This window comes from Bison bison, unplaced genomic scaffold, assembly GCF_000754665.1.
Source record: "Bison bison bison isolate TAMUID 2011002044 unplaced genomic scaffold, Bison_UMD1.0 scf7180017864239, whole genome shotgun sequence".
Classification (NCBI taxonomy): domain Eukaryota; kingdom Metazoa; phylum Chordata; class Mammalia; order Artiodactyla; family Bovidae; genus Bison; species Bison bison.
The window spans coordinates 8328803-8341455 of record NW_011494811.1 but is presented as its reverse complement, the minus strand read 5'-3'; the positions used below and the strand labels follow the sequence as shown (position 1 = coordinate 8341455).

Here is a 12653-nt window from a genome sequence, read left to right as displayed (position 1 = left end):
GAGATTAAGATTAACATATATACACCACCGTGTGTTAAATAGATAGTTGGTAAGGAGCTGCTATAAGCACAAGTTCAGCAAGGTGTTCTGTGATGATCTAGAGAGGTGAGAGGAGGCTGTGAGAGGGAGCTCCAAGAGGGAAGGGATGTATGTATGCATATGACTGATTCACTTGATCGTACAGCAGAAACTAACACAAAATGCAAAGCATTTATATTCCAATAAAAACTAACACAAAATGCAAAGCATTTATATTCCAATAAAAAAATAACATTGCTGCCTCCATGTTCAATGTTCTATACTCGAATCATATTGATACTCTGGTGTTATCACAAAATCTCATCTGCTCTTTCCCAAAAGTTCTATGGTCCTCTTTGCTCAAACTAAAAAGTTGAAAGATGCATTTTTGCGCCAAGTTTTCAAAATATACTTTCTGATATGCTAGCTTCATAGGGATAGTTGGATGATTGCTTAATGCCATAAATATTTTAGTTCTATTGAATTTTTCATATTAAATTTACAACTCACATGAATAATAGAAAGTAGCTCATATACACCATTCACAGTTACATTGTGCAATACTTTTTTAGAAATCTGTTATGCATTTGAAAGGTGTAGAGGAGTCTCAAAATAAAAATCTATTTAAAATAAGCTCTTCCACTACAAATTGGAAAGAGATATTTTAGTCTAAGGTTTTCACAGTGAGGTTTGATTTTCCCTATAAATTTTAATTTACAGGTCTATTGAACAGATTACTCAAAAATCAAGTGGTCTGAGTTGTCTCGAGTTTATTTAAATGGAGTTCATTTTTGTAAGAATAAAATAATGCATTCAAAAGAGAAAAAGCTCTATGAGTCTGATGAAAGGATGCAGAGAGATGGAGGTAGAGGCAGATAAATGGAGGGCTATTAGCTTGAGAAATAAAGGTCAGTCTTTCAACATTAGCACCCTTTCTCCCAACCTCATTGTAAAATGCTGCCAACTTATAGTTTCCATAAACAGATACCACCATTAATGTTCAGCAGGTCAAACCTGTGAGAAAGTATTGTACTTTTCTTGGCCAACTTTAGCTGTGCCATGAAGTCAGTTAAAGTGAATGAGAAAAACAATAACCATTAAATATGAAAGTTAAAAATGTATAAATATTTTTGAGGGGAAAAGTCTGTGGTTTTTTACTCAGTCTGGCAATCATTCATGTATGAAGGCAAGTAAAATTCATCTGAAGAATATGCTGGGTCACAAGTCATATGCCAATCATTTATCTTTTATTTTAGAATATAGCACTTTACCAAAATTTACAAACAATTCACTGAAGCTCAATATTAAAAAACAAACAATCCAATCAAAAAGTATGGCAGAAGACAAGAATAGATATTTCTCCAGAGAAGACACAGATGGCCAAGAGGCACATGAAAAGATGTTCAACATCACTAATTACTATAAGAGAAAAACAAATCAAAACTATAGTGATATATCACCTCACACTTGTCAGAATGACCTTCATCAAAGTCGACAAATGTAGAATGTAACTTGGTGCAGCCACTATGGAAAATAGTATGGAGATTCCTTAAAAAAACTAAGGATAGAGCTACCATAGAACCCAGCAATCCCACGCCTGAGCATATATCACAAGAAAAACATGATTCGAAAGGATATGTGCACTGCGATGTTCACTGAAGCACCATTTACAATAGCCAGGATATGAAAGCAACCTAAAAGTCTATCAAGAGATGAATGAATAAAGATGTGGTATAAATATATATATATATATATACACACATGTATATATATATATATATAGGAATATAACTCAGTCATTAAAAAGAATGAAATAATGCCATCTGCAGCAACATGGATGGGCCTGGAGATTTATCAAAATAAGTGAAGTAAGTCAGACAGAGAAAGACAAATATCATAAGATATTGCTTATATGCAGAATGTTTAAAAAATGATACAAACAAACATATACAAAACAAACAGACTAACAGACTTAGAGAACAAACTTATGGTTACCAGGGGAAAGGGCAGAGGGAGGGACAGATTGGGAGGTTGACATGTCCACATTGCTATATTTAAAATGGATAACCAATAAGGACCTACTGTATAGCATAGGGAACTCTACCCAGTACTTTGTAATAAATAAAATAGGAAAAGAATTTGAAAAAGGAATCGCTTTGCTATACACCTGAAACTATTAATAACACAACATAGTTAATCAACTCTACCCTACCATAAAATAAAAATTTAAAAACATATATATGGCACTTTAAGATACAGACAGCTGTTAGCTGCAGGTTTTTCATAAATGTTTCTTGTCAAGTTAAGGAAGTTCTCTATTCCTATTTTGCTGTGAGTTTTTATCATGAACAACTTTTGGGTGTGGCGAAATACTTTTTCTTTGCCAACTGATACGATCAAATCAATTTTCTTCTTTAACCTAATGTCAGTACTATGAATGAGAGTGATAGGTTTTTAAATTTTGAAACATCTTTCCATGTGGAATAAATCTCACTTAGTCATTAAGTGTAATTCTTTTAACACATCCTGGCAATCTATTTTTGTTGAGGACTTTTATATCTACATTCACGAGAAATGTTACTCTGTAATATCTTTTTCTGGTTTTGGTATGATGGAACTGACCTCATAGAATGAGTAAGAAGAGTTTTCTCTACCACTGTTTCCTGGAAGAGACTGTGAATTCACCAATAAAACTATCTGCACTTCTTATTGGAGAAGGCAATGGCACCCCACTCCAGTACTCTTGCCTGGAAAATCCCATGGACGAAGGAGCCTGGTAGGCTCCAGTCCATGGGGTCGCTAAGAGTCGGGCACGACTGAGCAACTTCACTTTCACTTTTCACTTTCATGCATTGGAGAAGGAAATGGCAACCCACTCCAGTATTCTTGCCTGGAGAATCCCAGGGACGGGGGAGCCTGGTGGGCTGCCGTCTATGGGGTCGCACAGAGTCGGACACAACTGAAGCGACTTAGCAGCAGCAGCAGCAGCACTTCTTATTTTGGAGCTTTATTAATTATTAACTTATTTAATAGATATAGGACAATTCAGGTTATCTATTCCTCCTATCATGAGTTTTGGTAGTTTGTGTCTTTCAAGGAATTGGTCCATTTTAACTAAGTTATCGATGCAGTGGCTATCAAGTCACTCAAAGTATTTCTTTACATGCTTTTATGCTCATGGGATATGTAGTGATAGTCCTTCTTTAATTTCTAGTAATGGTAATTTGTCCCTTCTCCCTTTTTCTTGGTTATCCTGGCTAGAGGTTTGCTAACTTTAACATTCTTTTCCAAGAATCAGCTTTTGGGTTGCAGTGATTCTCTCTAATTTTTTCCTTTTCATTGATTTCTACTCTAAGGTTTATTACTTCTTGTCTTCAGCTTGCTTTGGTTTAAATTACTCTTCTTTGTCTAGTTGCCTAAGGTGAAAGCTTAGATATTTAGTTTCATACTTTCTTCATTTCAAATATATGCATTTAATTATATACATTTCCCTTTAAGCACTGCTTTTACATTTCAGAAACTTGATATGTCATACTTAAATCTTCATTTAGTTCAAAATATTTTTATAATTTATCTTAAGACTTTTTCTTTGACCCGTGGGGTATTTAGAAATCTCTTAGTTTCCAAATATTTGGAGATTTTCTACCTGTCTTCCTCTCATTGATTCCTGGCTTGACTCCATTGTGATCTGAGAACATACCTTGCAAGATTTATACTCTTTTACTGAGCGACTTCACTTTCACTTTTCACTTTCCTGCATTGGAGAAGGAAATGGCAACCCACTCCAGTTCTTGCCTGGAGAATCCCAGGGACAGGGGAGCCTGGTGGGCTGCCGTCTCTGGGGTCGCACAGAGTCAGACACGACTGAAGTGACTTAGCAGCAGCAGCAAAGCTTTCGGAGGAGGCAACGGCACCCCACTCCAGTACTCTTGCCTGGCAAATCCCATGGACGGAGGAGCCTGGTAGGCTGCAGTCCATGGGGTCACTAGGAGTTGGACACGACTGAGCAATTTCACTTTCACTTTTCACTTTCATGCATTGGAGAAGGAAAGAGCAACCCACTCCAGTGTTCTTGCCTAGAGAATCCCAGGGGTGGGGGAGCCTGGTGGGCTGTCAGAGTCGGACACGACTGAAGCAATTTAGCAGCAGCAGCAGCAAAGCTTTTAAAGTGTGTTTTATGGCCAGAATATAATCTATCTAGTGAATGTTCCACATAATTTGAGAAGCATATGCATTCTGCTGCTGTTGGATGGAGCACCTTGAATTTCAAAACAAAGGGGCAATACACCTAAACACTATTAGAAAACTATTCTATTAAAAATAGTATTACAATATATCCTAAACTTCCTAGATACCGGGTCTACAGGTAAAATCAGTAACAGGTAGTACAAGTCGAAAAGTGAATAGTTTATTTGAACTTCCAGGAGATGATTTTGCATACACATTTTCAGAAATAGTCACAATGAATTGTTCTCTGTCATACTTCAAATGGTCTGCACTTCATAAAATTTTCCTCTTGCAATCTGATGCTAAACAGAAACTGAGCATACACACACATACATGAGTGTACATACATGAGATATATGTATATATATACATGTAATTTTTCTCTGATTATGATTACAGTTGAAAATATTAAAATTGCTGTGCCAGTTTTTTTTAAAGAGGTAAAAAAATGCAATGTTTGTTAAATGTAAAGAAAACAATCCATTTTTAGTCTCCTAAGAGATAATTAAAAATACCATTTCATAAAAACTTCTTCTAAGGGTATTTAAATTTCATTTATATGACATCAGTTTCTAATTTAAAAATAATTAGACAGAATAAAATGAGAGTAAATTACATATAAAAGGGGATAGAAGCTCATACCACTCACTAATGTCTTCTATAGTAGTCTCTCTGAATATTATAGTCAATAAGACTCCAATCAGAATGTTTGCATTTTGCCAGCCGCTTTCTGGATGACAAAATTGTTCTTTACATAATTAAACAGCATCTACCCAAGAGAATCTACAACAACTAAATAAAGGAAGAAAAGCCTGAAAAAGTCAACTATTCATGCTCTAATCAATATAACAAAATTCAATCAACTAATCAACTGTGCTCCAGTAGAACTTCATCAAACAACCCCAGAAGCTGTTATACTTTTTGTTTCTAAGTCTCAGTATGATAGAAGTTGTTGAAATTCCCATATTGATTCAAAATTATAATGCTCCATGAAATCTCTTCCTTATAGCTCATCTCAATTTCTCTTATAATAATTAAGTTAACCACCTAATATTTCAATGTCCTATTTCCATTCAAACAACATGATTGAATAAAATTGATTCTGGACAATGACTAGAATAAATATAAAACCAAAGAAAGCCCACATAGTAAAATTTTGTTTTAAAAGCTCAACCCATGGATATTGTTAAAATAATAATACTATATTTAAATGACAGGCTAATCCTTAAGTATAGTAATTCCTTTGAAAATTACCTTTTGTTGAATCATCCTCTATTGGCTGTTTGAACAACGTAATATCCTTGAAAGTGCATAGGAACAAAACCACCTTTTCATGTTCATTTCTTATCGGTGCAATTTGCATATAAAACCAAACAGGGGTTCCTGGAAAAGAGAGAAAGGACAACAGAGTGTGATGCAGACACCACAATGATTTGGTCTTCTGCTTTCCCTCCTCCTTCAGCCACTAACTGCTATGTCAGGAATCAGCACCAAAACAACAGTATTTTAATTACTGAAAAGAGTCAGTACAATTTTCATTTTATATCAACTACCAGTTGCTCAAAAATTAATGAATATGTTTTTCAAATCAAAATATCAAAATTTGAAAATAAAGCACAGGGCATCATTTCATAACACAATGGAATAAAGGCAGTCTTGCTATTTAAGTATTGTTAATGGGACTTCCTGGTGGCTCAGATGGTAAAGAATCTGCCTGCAGTGAGGGAGGCCTGGGTCAGGACAATCCCCTGGGTCAGGAAGATCCCCTGGAGAAGGGACTGGTTACCCCATTCCTGTATTCTTGCCTAGAGATTTCCACAGGCAGAGGAGCCTGGTGAGCTACAGTCTCTGGGGTCACAAAGAGTTGGACATGACTGAGGGACTAACACTTTCACTTTCCTTTCAGTGTCACCTTTAGATCTGGGTCTCTACACCACTGCTGCTTTCAACAACTCCCTTCCATGTTCTCACCAAGTGTGAGCATTCCTGTGCGCTTCTCCGTGTTACTTCGAGAATTGTTTCCGGTCGACTTCAACATCAATACCTGATGCTTTGATAAGTATTTCTCTTGCAGGAACTTTTGAATTGCTGTTTCTACCTCAAGTTTCTCTCATCAATCAAACAGACTTAAACTCTTCAGCTCTGACCACATCCCCCCATCAGAGAGACAGGATGTCAGTAACACTACAAGCCTGATGTACACAAAGCTATACCTGAAGACTTGAAGGCAGTGTTAAAGAAAAAAATGTCCCCAGGCCTTGAAAGTCTCAGACATCTTCATGAGACACTGCTTCCAACCTCCCTTGCTCAAAGCATGAGCCTGGACTCTGTCACAATGATCTTCAAACAATAGCTCGTGCAGACTTCAGAAGACACAGTGTTTCAAAGTATTCAAGCCTTAGGATTTGGACAAATCAGAAACTGGCATTACATCAAATAATAAATATTTGAAGACACAAGAAATGCCTTCAAAGGAGTAATTACTCACCAAATGATAAAACACTGAGGGAATTTTCCATCAGAATCAAAATGATGCATTTTTCATTGTAGTCTTTCCAAGCCACAGTGCAGTAAAGCCTCTCTGAATAGTCTATTTTAAAGACATATGGTCTTTTGTCAAGTTTAGGATTTGGGGAGTGAGATGTGCAGCTGTTAATATTTAATCTTTAGAGGAAAGTCGATAGCCTGTTAGTGACTTTCAATGAAAACCTATAAGAAGCATCTCCAAATCCGTGGTCAAAAATTGTCCACTGATAATATCACCATAAAGGGAAATTTGCCATTTACATAGAATAGGTGACTTGACTACCAGATGCTAAAAGTCAAAGAATTCCAGAGAAGAGGTTTTTATAAATATTTAGTTCTGACAACCAGGTCCTTTGCAGCCCCAGGGAGCCTACAGAAGGACATAGCCTTTTCCCAAATGATTACAGGATGAGACAGGGACCTCAAAAACAATCCCACCATCTCCCAGAAAGGCTTGTTCTTTGTTTTCTGCTTCTTATTTTACACACTGTATCCATGAACTGTGAGTGATGTGCACAGTTTGACAAATCACCAGACCCAGACGCTCGCAGATACATGGCCTATGGCTGTTCCAACACAGTGAGCTTGAGGCAGTGGGTCATAAACAGAGAGAAAAGGGCATTAAAAATAAGTCGTTTTCCAAGGTCTGCTAGAAATCTAAATAGAAAGAGATGATGTTACAGCTCAGACCTTCCAAGGAAAACAGCAACTTTTCAAATTTCAGCATTGAGTCAGAACTGTTGTTAAAATTGCTTTCAGAAATCACAGTATACTTTTTTCAAGTTTAGTCACAGGCTCAGACTTCTCCGAGGAGGCTGAGTTTTTGCTGCATGGCTGGCGAATATCTATATTCTGGATTTGAAGTTCAAGGTGATGGAAAGTCTGGGAGGGTTAGGTAGAGAGACCTGTAGCTGCTGGAAACTCAAGGCAGTGCCCTGGCATTGATTATTTGGAGTTGCCCTAGCTATCACAGTTCTGCCTTTGTGTAAACAGAAAGATACATTCTCAGTCATCCTCCCAGAGCCACTGCATTTTTTCTCAACAGTATAAGCAACCCAGTATAATCAGAGCAACGGACCTAAAGAATTGAGGTTGCAAACTGAAATGTCAATTGTGATACATATTAAATCAGATATCTCAGTCTCTCCTTTTGCAAATGGTGTTTAGCTAATTATTTAATGGAAGTGCTGGGAGGACTTGGCATTCAGGCCAAGATTTTGGCATTCCCAAAACAGTTCTCTACAGATGTGTGAATTTTTCTAACATTAAAAAAACATCATAAGAGCACACTTTTTTCAGTTGATGTTCAGAAGCCTTTAGCTAACTATTTACAAGATTTTTTAAAGCTGCTTTTAAGTATAGGAGAACTCCATTATAGTGCATGGACAATATCTATTCATCATATTAAGGAAAAAGCTCAATGCAGATACTATCCAGAAATGACAGGAGTTTTAATATAGAGTGCTATGTGCCATAATCCCTACTGACTCCAAACAGACAATTATGCATATATAAGTTATCTGAAACGAACCAGATAGGCCCGAACAAGGGCCAGACAATCATTACACGCTATTAAAATAAAGCAAACTATCCAAACCATCTTCATAGGAAACTTTTAGAAATGAAATATTAAAGTTATTGCTAACATGATTTAAAGGATATAAACAAAACAAAATTTCCACAAGGTATTTTTGAGAAAATCAGAAACTATGGATCTGGCTTTGAAGCTGTAAAATCAGAAAAAAAAGATTATTCTGTTCAAATCTCAGGGTAAAAATGACCTTAGTGAAGTAAAAGTCGCTCAGCCGTGTCCAACTCTACAGTCCATGGAACTCTCCAGTCAGAATACTGGAATGGGTAGCCTTTCCATTCTCCAGGGCATCTTCCCAACCCAGGGATCAAACCCAGGTCTCCCACATTGCAGCAAATACTTTACCAGATGAGCCACAAGGGAAGCCCAAGAATACTGGAGTGGGTAGCCCATCTCTTGTTCAGAGGATCTTCCCGACCCAGGAATCAAATCAGAGTCTCCTACATTGCAGGCAGATTCTTTACCAATCAAGGAAGCCCCTAAAATGACCTTAGTAATATGGAATAATAGTAAATCATTTGCTAAACTTGAGGTACATATTGAAGTCATTCAAGGGGTAACAACCCTGTGTAAAAATGAAAGGGGGCATTCCCTGGTGGTCAGGGGCATGAATCAATCCCTGGTGAGGGAATTAAGATCCTCCCTTGTGGTGAGGCAAATAAAATAAAGAAAGAAAGGGAGCTTTGGCATACAAGTTTTGGCTACAAAATATCAGTATGTGTTTGGATCTAGTGAAAAAGCCCAGAAAGCACCTAGAAACTGGCTCTTCTCTTGTAGAAGACAGAGCTGATTATTCAGAATGGATTGTTCTCTAGTTGACAAGCCAATAGACATTTGGATATGGTGTCAAAGAGAAATATATTTTCAGTCTTGATTCTAAAATGAAAAATAAGATGATAGAACATTCCTTAGGTAAAACCACTGAAACTAATTCTTCCATTGCCAGTACCACCCGGTAATGGGAACTTCACTACTAATGTGAACCAATGCCTACAGTTGTCGTTATCCCTGTGGTGGCCTATTAATAAAAAGAAAACCTAAATATTCAACAGGGAACAAACATTTAAGGTACAATGGAGAGGATAAACTATGCTTCACAAAACCCAACCAGCACTGCACTTGGTACAAGCATTTCCTGTTGAAGCTAGAATGCTTCCTGAACTGGGAAAGAATTTAGTAACCATCAATTTTCACTAAAGATAATAACTGGCTTCGCTATCATTTAACCATTAACACTAAATAAATTGATTCATCTTATGCAGTGACTGTTCTTTAAAAAAAAAAGGGCCCATTTGGAAATGCAACAAAAAAGAAATAAAGTAAGTGACTATTCATAGAAAACAAATTAGAAAGGGGACTTGGTTGATGAGTGTATTAGTTGGTTTTTTGTTTGTTGTTCGTTTCCTCCAAACTCTATTGGAGAGTCTCATCAAAATGGCCCATAATTATCTAAGACCCATATCATGAACTATTATGTGATTGTATAATGGACAACTGACCACTCATACTTCCCATCATTAGACAACAGCACATACAATCAATACATAGTTACCAGATGTGAATGGTACTTTCTGAAAGTAACACCTATTCTCACCAGTCTTCCAACAAAGCAGTCTGGTCTAGCAAACAGCCATATTGGCAAAGATCACCTCAGGTAGACACCATACACTCACATGTCATCTACGTATATGTTGAAAGATAACATACTCACTGATAACAATCCACTTTCCCTTTAACCATAAGAAGAAATGAACGAATTTTTCGGTCACTTTTGGCTGCTGTCACATAACTATAGGATCTTTAACATGGGTATTAATCACAAAACAACCTTCCATCTGACACACAAAAGAAATCATATTCAAAATGCATTATATTTTTCTTTCATTCCTCAAAAGGTTGTTTTTCATAAGTATTATTTATTAATTTTGCTATTTAATTTTTACAAATACCTCCTGCCAAGAGAAGCAATAAATCTTTTATATTCTCTCTACACTATAGTTAGCTACCACTTACCAATATATAATATTAATAAGGAGTTGACGCATCTTATTGATGACATAGATACCTACTGTTTTTCTTGTACAAGAGAACTTCAAAGCAGTTTGACTCGTAGTTGTCAAAAGTCTGCCTGACTTTCTCAATGGTTTTTTTGTCAGTCAGTTCTCCATACATAAAACTGGAAGAAAAAAAAAAAAAAAAACACCAAACAATCCATTTCAGTTTGGAGTTGCTTTTCAAATGCTACATAAAATCATATACTTGTCTCTTTTAAATTAAGTATTCAAATGTAGTTACAAAATAATTGCTCCCACAAAATGAACTAAAATAGTTAAACCATGTTTTAATCTTGACTATTAAACTCTTGCTAGAAGATAGCTTTTTAAGTGATTTTGAACATAGAGTGAGAAAGAGTAAGACAGAAAAACAGTCGTTACTTTACACAAGTCCAGTATGCATCAATTTTAGCTACTTAAACAATCCTTTTGTTAAATAATACCAGTTTCCCAAATTTTGGTTTTCATAGTATATTAACTATGATTGATACCATAAAGTATAAACTTTGCTGCTAGATCATCAGTCTACAAGTCACGAGTAAATAACAAGTACCCATAACAATCAGTGATCAGTTTCACTACTTGTTTTAAAGCCTGTCAGAATTACAGTGCATCCACCACTCAGCTCATGCACAGACAGCAAAGTGTGCAGGTGTGTTGCCTCCTTGTCTCTCAGGGGCACACTCATGGGACATTTCACAAAAATGCATAAATAAAAGCAGGAATTCACCATCAAAGAGGAAAGGCCACCAAAGGAATGTAAAGTGATCATGGTGGAGGTGAAATTCAAATTAAACATAAAAGAAGTTATTTCTTCTAAAAGAATGAGGAGATGTTGATATTGCTGTACTTGAGAGACTTGAAATATGCAGCCAGAGGAACCTAGTGAGGACAAACCCATCAACATAAATCAGGAAAAGGATTGCTGTAAAAAAGACCAAAGTTTCCCAGAGGATGTAATACCATTAAAAAAAAAAAAACTTCACATTAAAGGAGTACTAGGAAGTAATTCACAGTACTGAAAGTAAAAGGATAAAGTTGAAAAGGATTCAAACTTAAAAGAAGTATACTATTTGCTAAGAGGTAGAAAAAAATGCTCTCTTCATATCATAAAATATATTACAAGAATGCAAGAATTGTTCAAGTGATTTGATAGGTTTTTGCAAAGAAATGAAACACTTTAATCTCAATGTTTCTAATGTTATAGATCATTAAATAATGTACTAAATAAATATTAGTGTTACTATTATTTTCATTTCCCTGCACTTAAAACCAACAGAAAGAGATTTTTTTTTAATGCTTTGACACACATTGTTAAAGGTCATGGAACAATCATACTTTTTCATTGAGTATTAAGGTCACACTACATGCTTTCAGCTTGTACAGTTTTTTTCACATTCCCATACTACAATGAAAAGTGAAGATTCAGTATTATATGCAGTACTGAATTGGCATTCTCGTTACTTATGAGGATTTTTTTGAAATACATACAAGTAGACCTAACGGAAGGAAAATAAAGAAGAGAAATTGAAGGGGACATATGCTATTATTATAGCTAGAGGAACATAAAAACAGAGATCAAAGTGTAAACTCCCACATCTCACAAACATTTCCTAACATTTGAAATTATCTATTTTTTTAAGAGAACTTCACCAAAAGTCTGCAAATTTATAGAACAGAACTCAGTCAAAGGAGTACAAGACTCTAAAACTATTCTTGACGCTTTTGCAATCATAAGCTGTGCATCTGGTTTCAAAAACCCAGTTCTACTAGTTGCTATGATTGTCCAGGTAATTTCTTCCACCAGGAAAAATATGTGTGGCTTGACAGTTTTTAAAGCCTCAAGTATATCTTTGTCATTGCTTTTCTTAGAATTTCTAAGACATTAACTTATTCAGATCAGATCGGATCAGTCGCTCAGTCATGTCTGACTCTTTTCGACCCCATGAATCGCAGCACACCAGGCCTCCCTGTCCATCACCAAGTCCTAGAGTTCACCCAGACTCACGTCCATCTAGTCAGTGATGCCATCCAGCCATCTCATCCTCTGTTGTTCCCTTCTCCTCCTACCCCCAATCCCTCCCAGCATCAGAGTCTTTTCCAATGAGTCAACTCTTCACATGAGGTGGTCAAAGTACTGGAGTTTCAGCTTTAGCATCATTCCTTCCAAAGAAATCCCAGGACTGATCTCCTTCAGAATGGACTGGTTGGATCTCCTTGCAGTCCAAGGGCTGTCT

General features: G+C 36.3%; 1 protein-coding gene across 1 annotated transcript in view; it reads right to left on the bottom strand.

Moving 5' to 3' along the window:
• Positions 1 to 12653, bottom strand: part of KCNH5 (potassium voltage-gated channel, subfamily H (eag-related), member 5) — a gene marked incomplete at its 3' end in the record, with an annotated part of 232481 nt that overhangs the window by 177790 nt on the left and 42038 nt on the right. Inside the window, exons 3-4 of the mRNA XM_010846828.1 lie at positions 10432 to 10538; positions 5500 to 5628 (exon numbers count right to left, since the gene is read on the bottom strand). Coding sequence (XP_010845130.1) covers positions 5500 to 5628; positions 10432 to 10538 — 236 coding nt within the window. The remainder of the gene's footprint in view (positions 1 to 5499; positions 5629 to 10431; positions 10539 to 12653) is intronic.